Consider the following 23,355-nt stretch of genomic DNA (forward strand, 5'->3'; position numbering starts at 1 on the left):
CTCCCACCCCCCTCCACTCCAGCAACCCTCAGTTTGTTTCCTGAAATTAAGAGTCTCTTATGGTTTGTCTCCCTCTCTGGTTTCATCTTGTTTCATTTTTCCCTCCCTTCCCCTATGATCCTCTGTCTTGTTTCTCAAATTCCTCATATCAGTGAGATCATATGATACTTGCCTTTCTCTGATTGACTTATTTCACTCAGCATAATACCCTCTAGTTCCATCCATGTCATTGCAAATGGCAAGATTTCATTTATTTGATGGCTGCATAATATTCCATTGTATATATAAACCACATCTTCTTTATCCATTCATCTGTTGATGGACATCTAGGCTCTTTCCATAGTTTGGCTTTTGTGGACATTGCTGCTATAAACATTGGGGCATAGCGCTTTTTTTTCTTTATGATAGCTCGAAACTGGAAACAACCCAGATATCCTTCAATGGGTGAGCAGTTAAATGAGGTATGGTAGATACATCTATACCATGGGATACTAGTCAGCAATAAACAGAAACAAACTATAGTTGACCCTTGAAAAATAAGGGTTTGAACAGCACAGGTCCACTTATACACAGATTTTTTTTTTTTTTTTACAGTACAGTACTGTAAATGTATTTGCTCTTCCTTGTGATTTTCTTAATAACATTTTCTTTTCTCTAGCTTACTTTATTATAAGAATACAATATACAATATAACAACACATGTAACATACAAAACATGTGTTAATCAACTGTTTATGTTATCAGTAAGGCTTCAGGTTAATGGTAGGCTATTACTAGTTAAGTTTTTATGAAGTCAAGTTATGTGTAGATTTTTGACTGCTTGGGGATCAGTGCCCCTGACCTACTAGTTATTTAGGGATCACTGTATTGATTAAAACAAACAAACAAACAAAAACAACAATAACAACAAAAACCTGAATGGTCTCCAGAGAATTATAATGATAACAGGAAAAATGCCAATCCCAAAAGGTCATATTTTGCACAATTCCATTTATGTAACAATCTCGAAATGGCATATAGTAGAAGTGGAGAACAGACTAGCGATTGGCAGGGGTTGGGGCAGTAGGGTAGTGGGTGGGGCTATAGAGAGATCTTTGTGGTGATGGAACTATTCCAAATCTTGACTGTATCAATGTCAACATCCTGGTCATGATATTGCACTAGACTTGTTCAAGATATTACCACTGAGGCAAACTGAGTAAAAGTACATGGGATATCTCTGAATTATTTCTTACACTGCACGCAAATCTAAAGTTATCTCAAAACAAAAAGCTTAAATGAAAATAAACGGCTTTCTGGTGGTGAGGACCTCCTCATAAGACTATGCTTTCAAGAAGGACCTCCTCCATCCCTCTCTGGAAGAGGAGAAGAGGAAACATAAAAGCAGCACCCAGTGTAGAGCCCCAGTTCCTACTTTGTGGATGTGAACTGCCCAGGATGCTATAAAAACACAACTGACTTCAGCCATGCACAAGCAGTAGTTTTGTGTGTTGGCTAGTCTACTGTCCTCTGCCAGCCCAGAGGAGGAAGAGCAAGGCTTACAGAAGGAGACTCCTGCAGGAGCACTAAAAGCACCCTCAGTCAAGATGACTGGGAAACCATCCCAATGAACACATTTTAGATTTTTATTTTTTTTAAGATTTTATTTATTTGAGAGAGAGAGAGACTGACTGACTGACTGAGAGAATGAGTGGGAGGAAGGGCAGAGGGAGAAGCAGACTCCCTGCTGAGCAGGGAGCCTGACTCGAGGACCTTGGAATCATCACCTGAGCTGAAGGCAGACGCCTAACTGACTGAGCCACCCAGGCGCCCATATTTTAGATTTTTAAAAAATGTTACTTATTGAAGACTTTGGTAAAACAACACATAAGGAAAAAGTGTAACAGTTAAGGGATAAAGTGCTCTTAACACAATCAGTAGGCTTTTTGTTTATCTCAACTAAAAAAAAAAATCAAACAAACAAAAACCAACAGTACTTCCAAAAATGAACCTTAGAAAACTGAACACAGTGTGTTTTCCACACATGAATTAAAAATAAAGCTGAATAATTTGTCAATTCCATTTTCATTTTTTGTAATACCATGTACACTGGGAATTGTGTCATTCCAACTCGCTGATTGGAATCAGACATTCCTATGGGATTTTGCTATCAAGGCTTTCTGATCTTGAAAGTAACACCATTCCCTTATACTTGCCGACAGGTGAAGAAAGAAAATTAATAAAAATAAAAGTAAAGAGTGTGTGCCTTAGGTCTTATAGCTAAGTTAATACAAAATATGCAAGAAGAGAAAATACTCTTCAGTATTCCTATTTTTTTAAAGATTTATTTATTTATTTATTTGAGAGAGAGAGAGAGCGTGCACAGCAGGGAGGGGCAGAGGGAGAGAGAGTCCCAAGCAGACTCCAGCTGAGCATGGAGACCGATTCGGGGCTCCATCTCAGGACCCTGAGATCACGACCTGAGCCGAAACCAAGAGTTGGACGCCCATCTGATTTTGTCACCCAGGCGCCTCTCTTCAGTATTTCTAATGCATTTTCAAGCAAAGAGATTTCCAAGAAAATTAATCATGGGACCTAGTTATTTTCCACTCTTTTTGAATGACTTCTCATGCTAAACTCAATGTGACAGTGGAAAGCTTTAAAAACTAATTCTAGACCTGGTTTATACCAACATATACAAAAGGTTCACTAGTAACTCACAATGAACAATTTCACTGCCGTTGGTCTATACTTTGCGTGATACATCACTGCCTTCATTTAACAGAACTTTAGGAAATCCACAGCAGGTACAAACAGCAAATGCTGTAAGCTCGTAAATAATCCTGTTAATGCCTACTTTATGTTGGCATTTGCCATCATTCAAAATGCATCTTCAACAAACATATGATGAAAAGTATACCTAATTAGGTGCATTGTCCTTTTATAATTTTTGACTAATAACATGCCTCAAACTGAGGATAATCAGTATTTATCATAATACTTTTTCGGGAACTATGGAAAAACAATTTAAAGAAAACCGTGAAGCAAACTGTTACAAAAGTGCAGTTATTATACAAGATACGAGAAACATTTTTAAATCTATTCTTCTAAGTGGACTAAAAATTATCCTAAAATATAACAGTTTAGCAAGTTAATTAAGATTTCATTGTAACTGCAAATTAGTAGAAGTGCATTACTGCCATGTTATTAAGAAAGAAAATGAGAAATAAAAATCTATATGACACGTTTTATTCTAGAAATTCAAAACAGTATTATAGCATTATCTTCTAATTTATATCGACAGAAGTGAAGACGTGTTTTGACAATCTCCTATTTCTGAAGTTTACAGTTTTCAGGAAGGAAAATTCATTGTTTTTCACCTTGCACACTTGGAATTAAAAACCATTTAAAATGCTTTATGTATTTGCCTTTTTAAAACAGAGTATGCTACTGGTAATTTAAGTTTATTTGGAGAACTTGAATAATTGTGGAATAGAGATATTTTCTCCTACTAAAAATATGGTTAGTTGTACATTTGTTCATTTTTTAATAGGCATTTTGGGTTTTTCCTAATTGTTGGGCTTTATGCTTCTGTTTCACACTACCACCAGTTTACAAGTCTCTAGCGGGAAAAGAAAACCTGCAACCCATCCTAACTTGGTAGCTATAACTTGCTATGGGCTGAAAACAATCTCATGTTAATATTTTGTGCCAACTAAGAACAAGCTGGAATTAACTGAAAGAAAATAAATTTTTTTAGTGCATGATCTTTGCACAAATTAGTTAAGAATCACTTAAGTCAATTACATGCATTTCTTTTCTCTCTTAATTTCAGGTCCTCAGCTATGCTCTGACACTTGAGGTCATCAGAAATTTGCTTTCACAAAAAGCTAAATAATGTATTATTGTTCTATTTAAGTTTTATTGACAAGCACAATCGAAAGTGATGTGTCCATGAATTTATTGTAGGGTAAAGATTCCATTAAATGAGTTTCTTCTTTTCATGACAGATCCTGCCATTTATTCAATCTATTCAATCAAGAACAGTGTTTTCTAAAATTGCACCACAGAATACTAGTCCTGACAGATGGTCTCCAAAAAGCAGAATCCTCACTCCAGTAAGTTTCGGAAATAATGCCAAATGTATTGAATTTGACAAGTCCTCCCTATATGTAAGAGTGTGTGTGTGTGTGTGTGTTTGTGTGTGTAAAACTTATCCAATGAAATGAGCATTCCATAAACCCTATTTTGAAAAACAAGCATCTGAAGAGAGTCAACTTGTGTCTAAGACAACAATGGGCTCATCAAATCCTAACTGATTTTCTTCACCATGGGTTTATAATAAGACTTCATTTCCCTTACATTTAGGTTTTTACTCCAGTTTCGTATGCACAGGCAATCTGTGTCACTTGCAGACTAAATGTAGTAAATTCTCCTTGCGTTCTTTTTTTGCCTGGAAACCATGCATTGAGAGAGCAGGATCACGAGAGCCTGGGTCCCTGAGCACCTCTTTGGAGCAGGCTCCATCTCCCCACCCCAACTTGCAAAGGAGAGTGCAGTGTGTTGGAAAAATAAACCTTTGTTGAGTTAACCTGAGATTGAGTTAACCCTGAGATTTCAGGGTTAATTTATTATTGCTGTATAATTTAACCTATCTTAACCAGTATAAGAGTTGGATTCTGAAATAATGAGAGCAATGCAAAGAGACTTGATATAAGACTTACAGATGTTCAGACATTGAAAATTCCTTATTCACTCTTTATCACTATCTATACTTGTCAAGACACAAATGATATATTTTACTTTCATAGATATTCATTAAATATACTTGCTAGGCTACTATGTGATAGGCACTGCTCTAAACTAAGAGGGTAAAGTAATATAAAATACACACAAGGTCCTTATTCTCCTAGAGCATATGTCAGATTGAAAGAAGAAAATGCCCAGTGGGGAATATGCTCATTAAGAAAAAGATGGCAATTTTCTTATTAGATAATTATATCTGTAATTTCCATTCCCCTGCTAAATTTCATTTTAAAATATACTAAAATTACAGCAGTTATGGCAACAAAAAAATGAGCCATTACTCACTTTTTGTTAGAATGACAGATCAGATATTAAATCAAATATGGATATTTCTTGGTTCTCTTTAGTAATGGAAACCTATTTGAGTATAATCATTAAACCATTTCAAAATTTATTTTGGAAAAGAGATATTCTAGGCAAACTGAAATAAATTTCACTTAATTCCATAAATTTAAACTTCTCTTAATCACTAGCCAAGTTCTGTTCATTGAAGCAACACTGCTGCTAAGAAGTTTTCTGAAATTTAAAGAAACATCTGATTTCTAAATTATACTCCTAGCCACATTAATGCATCACTACCCACCTCCATTATAAAAGTAATATGCTTTCTATAACTTATAGGAACAATATTAATATATTATTATTTTTATCTTTACTTTCAAAAAACAGACTCTCAAAGACTTCCTACAGAATTTTATAATGCATACATGTGTACTAAATACTTCTCCTATGCTAATAATGGAACCAGTATCTGTAATGATATGTTTTAAGATGCTGGTAAAGTGTGTTCAATTTGAAAATTAATGAATACCAAAGGGAAGTAAGTCAGCCAAAGTGCTGTCTGCCATGTACTTTATGGTCTGAAAGTACTTGAGGTCAATGCCAAGTTGAGGAGTACTATCCAGCGTGGCATAGAGGAGGACTTTTGAAGACATGAATTCAATCACTCCTCATACATTTACTGTTGGTAAAGAGAGTAAAATAAGACAATTTTATAATTGCAAATGAGATCAAAGTTTATGACTAAAAAGTACTCAGCTGGTTTACCTTTCCTCATAATTTAAAACAATCATCACAAAAAAATAAAATTAAAAAAAATCATCACTTTGTGTCAACTTAGTAAATAATAGCCTATCTTCAGGTTCACTAAACATTATGACAATAGTGATCTAACTCTAAACAACATGAGCTTATTGTTACATTTTCCATTCTATTGTTCTACTTTTCTTTTCTCTCTGCAACTCTACTCAGGTATCAGTGCTTTTTCAGTAAATCTCTTTTTCTTTATCAATTTTCCTGAGGAAAGAAGACACATGATCAGGAACTAATAAGAACAGCATATGGTTAGAAACATTTCAAATCTAAGAAGGAGCTAAATATGACAATAAAGGAGTTTACTCTGTTAGGGAATGTTAAGTTATCAATATACAAGATATAACCCCTTTTTAGTAGAAAGACAAAAAGAGAGGCATTATGAGTAAGAATTGGGTACTTTTTCGATAACTATCCGTCCCCCCCACACCCCTACCGAAAATACCCTAGAAGTGTTATTGGCCAGCCCAATATTCAATACAGAGAATATGAGAACCCAGGTAACCCTAAGAGGCTGTCAGTGAGTAATAGAATTCATTAGACATTATGAGCATTCATGACTTCAGGAAGTAGATGGTGCACACCGTCTGTAGGGTGTATTCTGCCATATTATTCTCCTTATTTAAGAAATGCAAGTCCCCAAGGGCATACAAGGTAGCCTGTTATGAATAAGGTTTAAGTACTGAATAGAAATTTCTGAATAGAAATTCCATGGAGTAGACAGAATTTAGAAAATAGTATCTCTAGGAGTCATTGAAAGTAATTTATTCTTTCTATTTTTTTATGTCGTAAGATGATGAACAACTGAAACAGTAAGCATCAAAGTAGTTTAAAGACTGTAGGGCATTAATCAAATATAAGTAACATAATTATATGATGTTGGGAAAAATTAACTTTGAACAACAGTCTCTGATTTTTAAAAATTGATAAATACTAATAATTATTTAACTTTACAATTTAAAAGTGTCTTCTATATACACCAAGCAATTATTAATACTCTATATTAAATGACAATAATATATATTACTTCTTTTTACTTATTTGTTATTCCTAGGGATATCCTGGTTACTTCTTAAGGTAGTCTGAAAACAATGCATTTAAATAATGTTTCAATATATCAAAGAAAAATGATGTCAATCATTTAAATATTTTAACTTCCATGTTGAAACACATTTCTCTAGTTCATATAGTTTTTTTTCACTTTGAATATATTTAGCATGTTCAAATCCAAATTGCCCAACTAAAATCTAGATTTTAGTTTTAAAATTGAAGAAAAATTTGTAATATGGTAATGTCTTTAAAGACAGAAGCCAAGGGGTGCCCAGGTGGCTCAGTCACTTAAGTGTCAGACTCTTGATTTCAGCTCAGGTCATGATCTCAGGTTCATGGGATCGAGCCCCACATCAGGCTCCACACGCAGCAGGGAGTCTGCTTGAGATTCTCCCCCTCTGCCCCTCCCCCACTCTCTCTCTCTCTCAAATAAATAAATAGAATCTTAAAAAAATAAATAAAGACAGAAGCCAAGAACTCCAATATTCTCCCTTACTGAAGAGGACAGATTAAAAATATACATACAAAAAGCAGACAGGACCAGATCCCCGCAGGAAAAGGGGAGAGAGAATATGTTTTTCATATAATAAGTCGGAAGTTCAGTAACCTGACAATATTATCTCCTGAGCAACATAATAACAACAACAACAACAACATCAGGTTAAGAAGGCCCTCTTTCTACATTAATGTCTGTTCTTCAGTATCTCAACAGGCTAATTTTAAGTACTCATATTTTTTAACACTAGAGGGAGTACGTAAAAGAAAAAGAAGCCACATACTGATATTACCTAGTTCTTCAGTGCTTTACATAATATTGGGTCTTTGCAACAAACTGCTTGCTTACTTCTTATGGACATGGTGGAATGATTAAAACTTTTTAAACAGTATCCAATATCCTTTTTATATGTCATTTTCCAGTTAATTTAAAATTTATGCCTATTGGCAAGAAAGGTACATAATAGACAAGAAGTAGCAAAACAAAGTGAATGCATTTAAAAGTGGACATACATTTTCCTTATTTTAGTCTACATATTCTATTAGAAGAGAGTAGAATTATATCTTAAGTGCTTTGAAGAGGTTAAAATGACATGCCTGAGCCTAAGGGGATAATGGGCACTTTTAAATCAGAGCCAGACTTTTGTCTCAAGGTGAAGCCCTGAGGTTACGCTACATTTGGGGTTTGTATAGACAGGCTGTCTCCAGAATTTCCATATGGGAGGGATAACATGGGAACCGATGGTTGGGGGAGCAAAAACATGAGGACTTAATGAATTAATATTTTTTAAACCCTCTGCCTCACACACAGTAAGCATTCAATGTCTCAGGTATTACAGAGAGAGCCTTTGTTCATTTCAAAGAATAAGAATAGGGATTGAGTTTAATGAAATGCATTTAATGAAGATAAGTAGATAATGAAATCGAAGTAGGGGAAAGAAGCCCTCCCTCCAGCCAACCTGCACACTAAAACAAGATTCAAAAATCCACGTAGAAAATGTTTAATAAGCATCTACTATATGCTCCTTCTCTGTAACTAGTGGATACGCAGTAGAAAGTAAAGGTGATCATTTGACCCGAGAATGCTGATGGAACAAGAGTTGGAAGAGATCCAGTCATTCATTTATTTGTTTAATGAGCCCATCTCACATGACAACTCCTACTCTAGGAACCTGAGATGCATAAGGGAATAAAACAAATGTCATGGACCTCCAGAAGCTGACACTCTATAATAATCACTAGAAATAAATGGTTCAGTACTACAGAAGCTGCTAAGTATTATGAAGAGGAGAAAAGGCTTAACAGGGAAAGAAGGATAGAGAATGGCAGACCACATAAACACGGACGGCGTTGCCAGAAGAGGCCATGGTAGGGTGACAGTGCAGTAAATCCTGAATGAGGTGGAAGGGTCCACACAGAATTGGAGTGGGCCGTGCGAATATGCTTGGCACCTTTGTTCCTGGAACAGCACGATTACTGCAGCTGAAGCAAGGAGAGTCAGAAAGAAAGCAGCAAAAAAGGAAGGCGGAGGGGGACCAGGCGAGGAAGGAAATGTTGTGAGCCTCAGAACCACTCAGTAAGCACTGTGACTCTGAGGGAAATGGGGAGTCGCTCAGGGGATTTGAGAAGAGTGATGTGATCCAGCTTGACCCTGACCGTGAGCAGGAAAAGGGCTGAAGGAGGCAAAAGAGAAGACCAGGAAGTCATCTGTAGCAATCCAAAGGAGAGGGGGATGTTGGCTTGGGCAAGGGGGGCAGCAGGCAAGAAGAATCGGTCAGATTCTGGAAACACGTTAAAGACAGAACCGACCAGACTTTTCAATGAATTGCAGGTAATGCATGAGAGCATGAAAAGTTAATGATGACTCCGGGGTCTGGAAGGATGGAAACACCATCCACTGACGTGGGAAAGGCTACAAGGTATTAGGTTTTGAGGGAGGAAGGAGATCAGGGTCCAGTTTGGGGCATGGTAAGTGGAAGATGTCTTTCAGGCAGCCAAATAGAGATGTGTCTTCTGTGGAGAAGACCTCAGAAGAAATGTCCTGGGCTGATGATACAAATCTGGAAGTGATGGACCTATCAGTGGAATTGAACCACAAGAATGAACATGAACACCGAGAACAGTGTAAATATTTTCTTTTTTCAAAAGAGGATCAAAATTTGAGTTCAGACATCTGAGAGGAGGACTGAGTAAAGGTAACAGAGGAGGAAAAATCAGGGGAGAAAAGCATAGTATTCTTCAAGCCAAGTGAAGAAAGATTATTAGAGACGCTCAAATGCTGCCAAGAGAGTAAATAAAATGAAGTTTCCAAACCAACTATGATTAAATAAGGAGTCACTGACAGAGGCAGGTCTGGCCTAATAGTTAGAGCACACATTCTGATTGGAGTGGGTTTAGAAAAGAACACTACATCAAAAACTAATGATGAAATGTATGGTGATTAACATAACATAATAATAATAAAAAACCATATGAGTTAAATAAACCATATAGCTCTTCTAGCTTTCCTAAAAAAAAAAGAAAGAAAAGAATAGGTAATAGGTGATAGCAATAGAGATGACTTTTTTTTTTTTTTAAGATTTTATTTATTTATTTGACAGAGAGAGACACAGCGAGAGAGGGAACACAAGCAGGGGGAGTGGGAGAGGGAGAAGCAGGCTTCCCGCGGAGCAGGGAGCCCGATGCGGGGCTCAATTCCAGGACCCTGGGATCATGACCTGAGCCGAAGGCAGATGCTTAACGACTGAGCCACCCAGGTGCCCCGCAATAGAGACAACTCTTAAGGGTTTTGTAAAGGAGAGCTAGGAAGTAGGATGGTAATTTTCAGGCGAAGTCGGGTCAAGAGAGGATTTTGCTATTATCTTTATTTTCATTTGTATACTGAAGGGCATCATCTGGGCCAGAGTGAAAAAGTGAAGGTATAGAAGAGATGGGGAGGATTGTCAGTGATTTTCTTCAGTAGATGATAAAAGACAGGCTCTCCTACATACGCGGAATGACTAACTTTCAGCCCTTAGCACCTTTAATATGTGTTACTGGGAAATGGATCCTCAAGTTCAAATTCCTCACCAGGTAACAAGAATGAGACTTTAAAAATGTTTTATTGACGATGACATGGTTAGCAGCTAACAAAGAAAGGATACTGATGTCTTTAAGAAGGCACAAATAAAGAACAGTTGTTAAGCAACAGAAGCAAATCCAAGGCAGAGGCACAGGAACGAGATATATGAGGACTTCAGAGTGCAAGTCAGGATAAAAAACTGAGATGGTGTCAAAGATTGTCCGGGATGGTCTCCAGGTTACTCACTGAAGGGAAGACAAAGATAAAGTCAAAGAGGAAAAATGGGGCCCCAGATGCAAGCTGGGACGCTGGGTTTGTTCATTTGACATTTTACATATCAGGAGGCTAGTATATGATCTTTTAGGCAGGGGAGGGGCCTGAAGAAAGCAGTGCATTAAGAAGATTAATCTGGCTGTGTTTAGAAAATAAACTGGCAGAGAACAAAGGAGAGAGATCAGCTGTAGGGCTATTAAAACATCATCTGTGAAGTTTATGGCAAAAGGATTACAGAGGTGGCAGTGGGAAGGAAGAAGGCAGCGAATATGATATCCCCTGTTTAGCAAGAATATGCAAGACTTATCAGTGACGTTATACTCTTGTTGCATCATGCACTTTGCTTTCTGAGTCCTTAACGCTCCTTCATAAATATTATTTCTGCCTTTATGTGAACGATGTCCCCACCCTAGCATGTAAGTTCCTGATGGGAGGGGCCATGCTCGAGTTGCTCACTGTTTTATTTCCATTGCCTTGTGGAGAAGAGAGTGGGCGTTTAAAGAAAATTGCTGAATAACTGAAGATGATATCGGGGCATATCAAAGAAGCTGATAAGAAAGCAAAAGGAAAAAGAGGAGAAGAAAAAATGTGGAAGACAGGAAGAGGGGGAGAAAGAAGGGAAGAACAAGAAAGGGGAAAGTGACAGATGAAGTAGAGAATGGAGAGGAGGGGGGAGAGGAAAAACAGAGGATGCTGAAGTTAAAAACCCAGAAAACAAGAGAGCAACTATGTTGCTGCTGGGAACTGGGAAGCTGATTAGGGACCACGGTTTACAGGGAGAAATATCCAAAGTCCAACTCCACCACGTGCCCTCCATATTAGTGACCCTCTCTGTCTTAGCTTCCCCATATAGAGAGCAACCTCATAATAACCTTATAATAACCTCCCAGGCTAACTAACAGGGGCGATCCCATGAGTTAACTCAGAACAGCTCCTGGTACATGAACAGATGTCAGTCATGTTCATTATCATCACCATCACCGTATTTCCTCAATAGCTTGTGCCATCCCCCAGAGCTGAGACACCATTTGAACCTCTCCTATCTCTACACACGTGGCAGATGCAGGAGGAAGGTAAGACAGATTGGCAGGTGAGATGGAGAGCCCCTTCCTTCCAGGCAAGGTTGCCGCTGACCTCCCTCGGGAACCATGACTGGCAAGAGAACACAGTCACTTAGCCTCGGTCACTGCCATCATCCCTGCTGAGTCTCCCTTCTTTTCCCCAAATTGTAAAATAGGCCTGCACTTAAATTCCTTGAAATGGGTCAGCTTCATTTTTTCATTGTGAAAAATGGAAAAGGAAATGGGCGAAGTGCTGAATGGAAATGAGAAGGTGCCTTTTAAAAGTAGGTTCAGTGAAGGAAAATAGAATCAGGTAAATGTGGGGAAAAAAACACAAATAATGGTTTGTTTAAAGAGAGAGAATCCGAGATAGAAAAGAAACATAAAATCCCATTGCCTGATGGATAAACACCAAATAAAAGCCTAAGTAAATAAAACTGTGGGTGAAGAAAGCAATATTTAGTTACACAGAGCAATGATTCTCGACCACCATGCATCCCCCTCTCCCAGGGGACATCCGGTAACATCTTAGAGACATTTTTCGTTCTCACACCGACATACTGGGTGGCTACTGGCATCTAGTTAGTAGAGGCCAGGGATGCTGCTGAAGATCCTACAGTGCATGGGACAGCCTTTAACAACAGAGAATTTTCTGCCCAAAGAGCGGTGTTTGAGAACACCCCGACTAGAGATGAAAGGTAGAGAGGAAAAGATGGAAATAGATCGGATCCAGTCACTCCTCTGCTCAAAACTGCAAAGCCCCCATCTTTTTTTTTTGATATACATTTTTTTGATTTATTTATTTTGAGAGAGAGTGTGAGCATGAACAGGGGGAGGGACAGAGGGAGAGGGAGAAGCAATGTGGGACTCCCATCCCAGGACCCTGGGTTCATGACCTGAGCCAAAGGCAGACGCTTAACCTTAAGACTGAGCCACCCGGGCGTCCCTGCAAAGCTCCCATGTTACTCTAGGAGTTATAATCCTTAGACAGGTCACCCTGTGTCCTCGGGGCCCCTGCTCATCCACTCCTGCCACGCTGGCCTCCTGGCTCTTCTGCAAAGACGCGGGACACTGCTGTTCCCTCTGCCTGGGAAAGTGCTCTCCCAGACATCCATACAGGACACTCCTTCACTTTCAAACTTTTCCTCTGACATCGCCATGTCTCTTTCTTAGTCAAGGCTAACTGCACCTCCTCTCCCGTGTCCGCGTCCCCCATTATAATCTTCTATTGTGTTCTAGCACTTTCTAGGATTTGACGTAATTTGACAATTATTATGTTAGTCTGTCTGCGTCAGGTCCTCCCCACGCACCGTGTCAGCTCCTTGAGGGAATTTTGTTGGTCACTACAGGCCCAGCAACTAGGAAAGTGTCATACAGGAGGCTCTGGACAATTATTTGTTGAGTAAATGAATAAAGAGGCTCAGACAAATTCAAAGGATAGTAGCAATAATTATAGACACATAAAAGTGCTCACTCTATTCACGGGAACTGTTTGAAGTGCTTTTCAAAGGCCTGCCCTCACATCCCTCTGATGTATCCTTATAGGAATTAGCCTATGTTTTACTAAGCGTGTTTCCTAAGCACAGAGAAATCAATTAAAATGGAAAGAAACATGAATTTCCCTCCCATATTTGCATTCTCAGGGTAACATAATGGGTCTTTACACATTCCACATTGCTTTCGAGAGCCTCTTTCACCCCCGTAGAGGGGGCACCCTAGGGCAGATGACTTTCCTCAGGGCCAGACCCTTGAGCTGATTCATGATTGTATCCTTTATGGTCTTCAGCACAGTGTCCTACACATACCAATACTTCAATAAATCTTATTTCGTGAATTAATGTCATATGGGAAAACGTGAAAGCAAACAAGGAAAAATGCTGTTCTGGGAGCAGTTTTAAGAAAAGCATATGCCTAATTTATAATAAGCTCTGAAAACATTTTGTCCTATGGATGATGTACTCTAGCACTTACCATTAAAAAAAAAAAAATGTGAGAGTTAGCCTTTAGACACATGAGCATTCTATATAGTCTGGGGACAGTAGTGAAGTGTGCGTGTGTGTGTGTGTGTGTGTGTGTGTGTGTATCAGAAGGAAACTGCTGATGAGCTACCCACTGGGCATAGAAGCCATCAAATTACAGCCATCGGGATTTCTTCTTTTCCTTCCTGTTTTTTTTTTTTTTTGGCGGGGGGTAGGGGGCGGGGAGCGGGGGGCGAGGGAGAGAGAGAATCTTAAGCAGCTCCAACCCAGTGTGGAGCTGGATGCAGGGCTCGATCTCATGACCCTGAAATCATGACCCTGAGATCATGACCTGAGCCTAAACCAAGAGTTGGACGCTTAACTGACTGAGCCACCCAGGTGCCCCCTCTCTTTCTCCTTTTTGTAGAGGCAGGACTTTTGATCTTGAATATTATGGAACTAGGTTTCAAATAACTACCTGAAAATGAAAAACCAAAACAAAACACACAAGCAGTCATTTGTTTTGTCTCTTCACCTGAGTTATTCTCACCTCCCCATGATTCTCTCAGTATTTGCAAAACCTTATTTTCATATGAGCTTTTGTTCCAGGAGAAATATCCATGATTGTGTCAAACTTTCAGAGAGTTCTGTGATATGGAGGAAAAAATTAAGAACCACTGCTACTAGGAGGTAACTGATTATTTATATATATATATATATATATATATATATATGTATATATATTTAACTTGGTATTTTTCTGCAGCATGAATATAGTTGGAAATTTTAGGATAAGATTTGATACTAGGCATGAGGCAAAGAAACGCCAACATATCTGTTCACTTTCATGTAGTACTAGAGAAGAAAATCTGTTGGAAATCATCAAATTTGCTTTCTCCAAGCAAGTATGGCATATATTATCTGTTGCTGAGAAGCTATTTATAATGTGCCAAGCACCATAACAACTGACTCACTGCGCACAGGTATGTAATGTGCCTCCCTTCAGTTATTCTACAAGTAAACATTTATCCCAAACACCAACTTGAAGTAGCATTTGCAAAGCAAGGGGGAAGACAAAGGCCATAAATATAAGTTCTGTCTTAACAATGGTAATGTTTTTACCTAAAGTGGAGTCTAAAAGCTGAATTCCTTTAGAATCTGCCAGGTCCTTCCATTCTCAAAAACAAAACAGCGTACATAGCAAATAAAGCAATATCCGTCCTGAGTTGACAGGATGCCTTGTGAGCCTGCTTTGCCTGGACATTGCTTAGATATGTCCATTACCTCCTTTTAATTAATGTGCTTACTCTGGGTTCTCAGGTCTTAGGGGAAACTTTAGTCTAAAGCAGTTCATCCTAAAGAACTAACTTTGCATATAATGAAAAAATTTCTATCCATATTATACTAGAAAAAAACAAAGATTTTAGAAAAAGGTTGTTTGTTGTATCCCTTATGTACACAGGAAGAGGGGGTGCCTGGCAATTGCTATTACTAAAAACAATATGAAAACTCTAATTAAAAAGATATACATGCCCTTGTTAGTCAGCTCAGTAAGTCTGTGTCTGGTAGAGAGTTCAACAAGCTTTTCTCTTTATCAGTCATCACAGAAAGCTATGAAACCCCAAACATCTCAAAAAATTTAGGGATACTATCCCCCTTCCAAGACAATTTGGTAGCATCAAAAGAAAATAAGTTTCCCAAATTCTTTTAAATTCATTTGAAACAGCTATACACAATACTTGATAGCAGCAAGCACCCATATTAGGTGCTCCTTTATTTGCTGTCATAATATAAAAAAGCTAAGTAAGATTCTTATTAACATTTTTTGGAATGCTAAATAGACCAAAAGTAATCCTGTAGCACCTATTTATTTGGACAGTGCAAATTTCAAGGTCTAACTGATTCACTATTAATTCTGCCTTGAGACTGATGCCCAAAATTGAGTGCAACCCACGAAAACAATGACTGCTACCACAAAATAATAATAAATACAAAACAAAATTAAAAAGATTTATTAGCTTCATATAAAATTAAAAAAAAAAAAACAGTGTCTGGTATATGAATGGATAAAGAAGATGTGGCATACATATGCAATGGAATATTACTCAGCCATAAAAAGAATGAAATGTTGCCATTTGCAAGGACATGGATAGAGCTAGAGAGTATGATGCTAAGTGGAGTCAGTCAGAGAAAGACAAATACCATATGATTTCACTCACATGTGGAATTTAAGAAACAAAACAAATGAACAAAGAAAATAAATAAGAGAGACAAACAAAAGAAAAGACTCTTTCAATACAGAGAACTGGTGGTTACCGGAGGGGAGGAGGGTGGAGGGATGGATGAAATAGATCAAGGAGATTAAGAGTACACTTATCTTGATGAACACTGAGAAAGGTATAAAATTGTTGAATAATTATATTGCCCATCTGACCTAATATAACACTGTATGTTAATCATACTTAAAGGAAAAAAAAGAAACAGTATCTATATATACTGCTGCTGGGAGTAAAAATTTGTAAAAAACTCTCTGGAAGACTGTTACTATGAATTGAAAACTCTAAAACTTTTACACTCTTGACTTCTAAGAAAATGTAAACAACAACAAAACAAGTTAGGAAAAGTCAGAGAGCTGAGTGATTCAATGCCTGGGCTCTAGCACTAAAATGCCTGGCATCAAAGACTCACTTCACTTACAAGTCAAGTGACCTTGGGCAAGTGACTTATCTCTGGCCTCCGTTTCCTTATCTGTAAAATGGCATAACAATAGTCTCTCTCTCACATGTCTGCTTTGGGCATTAGAAGATTCAATATAAATAAATATACTTAATGAGTAATTGGCAGAGAGTAAAAATCTCTTTTAGCTATTTTTATTGCCAAAGCTATTCTAAAAGTTTTAGTGATATATAACAACCACAAAAATTTGTAAATTAATAGAATGTCCAACATTAGGGGAACTTACAGCAGATCTACATAATCATTATGATCTAATACCCTTCAAGAAAGGAGAAAATATCCCTGCATATAATTTCATAATTTTATATGACTTCACCTGTGCTAAAAATATGCATACAAAGACTAAAAGGAAAAATAGCAAAATGTTTAACATATCTTTTTCTGTTGGGCATTCAGGATAATTTTAATTTTCTCCTGTATAATTTTTAGATTTTTCTGAAATTTCTCTAATATTCATATTATTTCTGAAATCAGAAAGGGAAAAAAAAAAGAAATTAGTTCTTTAAAAAAACTAGTACCCACAAGGTTGGGTTTGGGGGAGGACTGAATAAGTAGAGCATGGAGGATTTTTAGGACAATAAAAATACCCTGTATAATACCATGATGATGGATATATGTCATTATGTATTTGTCCAAACCTGTAGAATGTACAACACCAAGAGTGAGCCATATAATAAACTATGGACTTTGGGGTATTATGATGTGTCAATGCGGATGCATCAGTTGGAATAAATGTACCACTCTAGTGGGGGATGTTGATAACGGGGGACACAATGCATGTGTGGAGACAGGGGATATTTGGGAACTCTCTGTGCCTTCACTTCAATTTTGTTGTGAACCTAAATCTGCTCTAAAAAAATAAAGTCTTATTAAAGTAAATACATTTAAAATTTTTAAAAAAAGAAGAAAGTACTATTTGTTGTTTACTCATCTTTTATTTTTAGCTTGATGTCGGTTATGCACATTTCAATCAGAACTGAATCAGAAGCCTACTGGAATTTTACCCTTCTAATTCTCAAAAATCGCCCATGAAATTTTTCGGGAACTAGATCTATAGAAGGATCTGTAGTTTAATTTGGGAAAATATGTTTTGCTCAAACTTGCATTTCTCTTCTACTACATTTTGATGTAAACACCTGAGATCCTCAGAAAAGTAAGGGTGGAAAAAGACGAATCCAGGTAACAATGAAAGTTACTGCTTTATTATCTATTTACTTCACTATTGGCTGAGGCACATTATCTATTTATTACTTTAAGGCGCGTGAGTTTCCTATCAGCTATTCCCTGAATCTTGAACGGTTTTAACGCACTGAAAACAGAGACAGTGAAAGATGGTTATTGGTTATCTTTATTTTCTCAGAACCATTCTGCTCCTTCAGTAACATGCTAAGTCACCATGCTTAAGGCAAGAAAAATTAAAAAAAAAAACATTTTAGCATTTGGTAAATATCCTTGAGTTTAGGGACACAGACTGTTGTATAAAGAAGCTAAAGTACAGCTATTGCTACGATTGAATGAACTGTGAAATTTCATTCATTCACAACTTTAGAACTTGGGAAATACTCCAGAGATTATTCTCTATAATTTGTTCTAGTGATGAATTTTATGTGCATGGACTTATTCACCAAAAAATACTTGGTAGGATTTCCTAGAGCAATAAACTATAGAACTTCACAAGGATAAGCCATTTAAAAGGCGGAAAACATTTAAAAACAAAAATATTTTGCAGGTAATTGTTAATTCTGTGACTTCTGTTTTCATCAGTCCCCAAATGGATCGTTTCTAGTGGATTTTCAAACTTCTCAAAATTAAACTTAAGCTTAATTTATTTCTCTGTATGACCTCATAAGAAAGATCATGGCTGTTTCCCAATCCACAGCCATAATACTGACCTAACTTCCCACCTAAGAGTCCAATCACTGAGTCCAGGGCACAGAAAGAATAACTCATCTTAACTGGGTCCTCTGTGGGAGACATATCTACTCACAAGGCTTAGCAATAAGTAAATAAATTTATATATACATATAATTTAATATATAGTTAAATACACACATATATATACAGACACATAATTATATTTATCAAATATTTTAAGTTTAATAAATTACATTTATTAAACAAATAATATATGCATATATCCAACCCATTAGCAGTCTGATTACTTCAAATTGTAAAATGAAACACTACAAACATGTTCAAAGTTATAATCAGTCTAAACTAAAAGAGAATATAGCTTAAGCAGCAATGAGTTTTGTTTCCAAATCAAAGGCTCTTTACTACATATTCCAGTCTCTGTCTAACCAACAAGATCTTTGATACCATATTAACACCAACATTTGAGGCAAAACAGTTTACCAGTGAGATCTTCATAAAAGAACAGGCAAATTGGTACCCAAAGATGTCAGATTATTTGACAACTATTTTTAAAGAGTAATGACTCTTTCTTCTACATTCCTTAACAACAACAACAAAAAGGATATACTCACACCTAATAAACCAGTAATGGCTAATTTCATCCCTAAAACTCTATAGAGTTTCACCACTATTTTTTTTAATGTGTAGAAAAAAGCATCATGGAATAATATTGTATTATTACTGTTATGTATTAATGCTATTTCCTGTTAAATCTTTCTCTGCTCTACTTCAAATTGTATCCACGTCTCAAAGATCTAAAATCTTCCTTTTTGACTATTCACCCACCCAAAGGACTTATCCCTCAGGAAAAACTCCAGTACTCAGTTGTGGGACTCGGATATGTGATTTTCTATATATGGCATTGATCCATCTGTGTTTATCATGACAATCTGAATAAATTGTAAGTTCCTTAAAATTCTTATCTTACCATCGTTTTTAAGCTTCTACTTTCTTCACCGAAGGCTTACTATCCTAAAGACATAGCAAATATCACTGTATAAATCTACATAAACTAATTCTTAATCTCAATTCTGTTTTTTATTCTCAAGCCTCTTAGATCAGAGTGACAGTGGCCACGAAAAGGAATAATGCCTTTTTACACTATTGATGTTCAAAGACAGGAAAAACGCATCCCAAACTACCGCTTTGAGCTCACTGAGACCAGAAACTACAACTCAGTCATCTTGGTAGCCATAAAAAGATGTACCTGAATTTTCAGATGACTCAAGTCCAGAAAACTTCTAAAAAGAAAAGCAATTTCAAAATAACCTCAAAGGTCCAATACTGTTGGTGCAGAATTTATGCAAAAATAAAAAACAGAATATTCAAAAAAGAATACTGCATTTCAGAATAGAAGCAAAAAAGAAAAACAAATACCATATGGTGACTAATATAGTGATCTAGTCATAATCAGTTTTTTTATTTCTAATTTCTGCTCCAAGTTAATAAGAACTGTCTGCTAATTTATATCAAGATATAGTAGGGCCTAAGGGCACAGCATTGCCAATAAAGGAACTAGAATTCTAAATATAACAGTTTATGTTTAATACATACCATGGTAGGCTGCCAGAATATTGAATGTAACTGTTGATGAAGAGTGAAATTCATATTTACAAGTCATAGCTATAGGGACCAACAAGGTTTGCAATTTTACAAAGTTTTAAGGTACTCCTCCATTCAAAACTACATCAAAGGCATGTTCAATCACATGTGCAGTACTATCTTAAAAAGATAAATGCTGGACAACTGCAAGATGTCATAGGTTAAACATGCCCTATAAATATTTGTTCTCAAAATAACTATCATTCATGTTATATGAAAGGCCAGGGTTCTGAGACTGAGCCTTAGTAGACACAACTCCTTGTGCAAACCTAAGACAATGATAGCCTCAGGAAAGTAATTAACAATCTCATCACAACCTTTATCATTCATAAATTTCACTCTCAGGGTAAGATTTTTCCACAAACAGGCCCTGGCAGCCAATCAAAGATTCCAAAGCATTAAGTCAAAATTTTATCTCTCCATCTGTCTAGAAGATCCATCCTTTCATTTACTTGGTTGTACATTATTTACGCCTCCCCACACTTTTTGTAAATGACCTGTTTTTGTTTTTGCCCTTACAAAGGCTCAAATAAAAGAAGACAGAGAAAGAGTGGGAGATCCACAGACTTCCTGACTGACCTCTTTGTGATTCTAATGAAGAGCCCTAGGGAGGTTAAAAGTTTCACTGTAGATCTACCTGGTCTCCGAATGTCTACAGGATAATGAGCCAAAGGAGAACCAGGACTCTGCAGTTCTTCCTTATTTATTCTGTCTAAAATAGAGAGTGGAGTGACACATCATAACGAAAGGAAGTATGTGCCCATAAAGGCAGAGTTTTGACTGCCTTTCTCTTAATTTCAGCCTCCTCCCTAAAACAGTAAACACATCACTTTGCTGATGTAGGTTTTCCTCACCCGCCACGGTAGAAACCTCAACTACTATAAAGCACAATTCTGCCAAAGGGAACATGCCCAAATTTGTTCATTTTTTAAAACGCCATAATGTTTCAGATGAAAACACAGCCTGCCAAAGATGTCAAATAAAAGAATAACAAAGAAGAAAGGAACAGCATCTTTAGACTTGAATTTCAATGCATAACCTCCCCATCTGTCAACCCGTTGTGAAGCACTGATCCCAGGGATGCCCTGCGAACACGGACAAGTTAGATCCTTGCACCTATCATCTGTATCAATCTCCACTCCCAGGACCTCACTGGTAACTGCGTTCTGTCTCTGGAACAACCTGCAGAGATGGCATGAGCCACTGGCAAACCCAACCCCGCCACTGAATGGGCCATTTTCACAGGTTTTCATTCGGCAACAAATGCGGAGCTCAGTTCCTCGAGGTAATGGGAAATCCGGAGAGGAAGGGAGTTGGGCTGGGGGAGGTGGGGGTGGAAGGGGGCTCTTGCCTCACGTTTGGATTGGAAATTGGATAGAGGAGGTTGATGTCGAGAGGCCAGACATCCAAACCACCCTCAGTCTCCTCCCACTTGGCCTCAGAAAACAGGAATACCATCTTGGACCTCGCGTACGCCCCACTCCTCCCCTTCCCGCCGCGGCCACCAGCTTAGAAGTTAAGAGTCTTCGCTCTCGCGCAACTGCGGGTGCGGACTCCCTGACCGAGAACCGCACCAGCCAGCCTTCGGTAGCGGAACGGCGGGCTCCGACTCCGCCACCAGCTCCGCGGCGCCACCAGCTGCCGGCGGGGTAGGCGCGCGGGAGACCCCACCTCTCCCACCCGACCCTCCCTCCCCCACCCCCGCCTTGACTTACGCAGCCTCAACCCCGACACCCTCGGCTTCCTTCAGTACCAATCACAGGGGTAGGGGTGGGAGGGCAGAAGTGGAACCGAGGGTCAGGGTGAGGGGGGAGCGGGAAAGAACGCAAACTGTCCGGTTCCCAAGAGCCAGGACGCAAGTGGCAAGACCCTGCTGCACGCCCACCACACACACACACACACACACACACACACACGAACACGCTCACCGACGCGCCCCGCTCCCCAGGTTCAATGCCAAGTGGCTACAAGATGGGAGGAAGGAAGGAGGTGGGGTGTTGGGAAGGCCCGGAGTTACTGGGAGCGGCGTTCGGAGAGCAGGGGATGCTTCAGGAACTGCCAAAGTGAGAAAGTCCCAGACCCCCTCTCCATCCCCAAGTCTGGGCTCCCCTGCCTGCAGCCCGGGTCGCCCTCCTTCCAGCGGGGCTCGAGAAGCGGGGAAGGGAGCCGGAACCGAGCTTCCCCTGAGCTGCCCTCCCCGGCCTGGCCCAGGGCCCGGAACCCGGCCCCCCTCCAGCCCCGGCTTGGGGAGACTGCCAGGCAAGGAGCGACTTGCCAAAGGACTCTGGGGGAGCAAGAGGGCACGACAGGAGCATTTTGCACGCTCCGGCCCGGCTGCTCATTTCTTCCTCTGTCGACACACCCCCCAGTGAGCCCCCTTCCCCGACATTACACGCACACAGAGAGACACGCACCCGTTCGCCCTTCCCACCACCCCAGGTCCATCGATTAAAACACTAGTTGATTTCTTCCTGATTAAAAAGAAAAAAAAAAAAAGTGCAACAACTCTTCTCAGGAGTCGCCCGAGCCAAGAAAGTCCGTCTGCGGCGTCTTTCTATAGTTTGCTAGGAGTTAAGAAATCGGGCGGTCCCCAGTGAAAACGGGACCGGAACCCCGAGGGGGCGAAAGGTGACGAACTCCGTCCCCACCCCCGCGCCTCTCACCTCCTTAAGTTCCTTGGCCACGTCCTTCAGGTCGCCCAGGACTAATTCTAGATCCTCCACGATGATCTTGATCTGTTCCTTCACCTTGGTTTTGGAGGCTGCCGGCGGTCCCTCGGCTGGAGAGGACGAGGAGGGGGGCCCCTTGGACTTGGCTGACATTCTCTGGGGGCAGGCGAGGCAGGTCAGCACAGGCGGGCGAGCGGAGGCTGCTGGGCGCCCCCGTCCCTGGCGCTGCTGCGGCCGCTGCCGCCCCGATCCCCCCACATCTTGGACGCTCCCTGGGCAGCGGCGGGCGGCTGCGCTCGGCGCTCGGCTGGGCGGCCGCACAGTGGTGCTGCCATCAACTCCCCGAGACGCGGCGCTCGGCGCGGGGCTGCAGACGGGCGAGCAGCGCGCCTGCGCCTCCTCCCGCCGCCGCCCGCAGCTCTCGCGCACACACGCGCTCGCTCCCCGCCCGCGGAGACGGCCGCCCGGACCGCCGCGCCCGGGGCCGTCAGCTGCAGTGCCCGCGGCCCGGCCCTCCGGGAGCCGTCGCTCCACGCCTGGGCGTCCGCGAGCCGGGAGCCCGCTCCGCGCCCTGCCCACCCCTGGCCTCGATCCTGAAGCGCCCTCATCTTCGCAGCCCGCTGGGTGTCTTCGCACGGCGAGCCCGGGTGCTTCCTTCT

General features: G+C 39.7%; 1 protein-coding gene across 1 annotated transcript in view; it reads right to left on the minus strand.

Moving 5' to 3' along the window:
• Window positions 1–23,092, minus strand: part of PRR16 (proline rich 16) — a 161,012-nt gene extending 137,920 nt beyond the window's left edge. Inside the window, exon 1 of the mRNA XM_081827200.1 lies at window positions 22,691–23,092. Within this exon, the coding sequence (XP_081683326.1) occupies window positions 22,691–22,849 (159 nt within the window). The 5' untranslated portion in view covers window positions 22,850–23,092. The remainder of the gene's footprint in view (window positions 1–22,690) is intronic.
• Between the last annotated feature and the right edge of the window lie 263 nt (window positions 23,093–23,355).

This window comes from Leptonychotes weddellii, chromosome 7 (genome assembly GCF_054177405.1).
Source record: "Leptonychotes weddellii isolate Sample4059 chromosome 7, ASM5417740v2, whole genome shotgun sequence".
In the NCBI taxonomy this organism is placed as follows: Eukaryota; Metazoa; Chordata; class Mammalia; order Carnivora; family Phocidae; genus Leptonychotes; species Leptonychotes weddellii.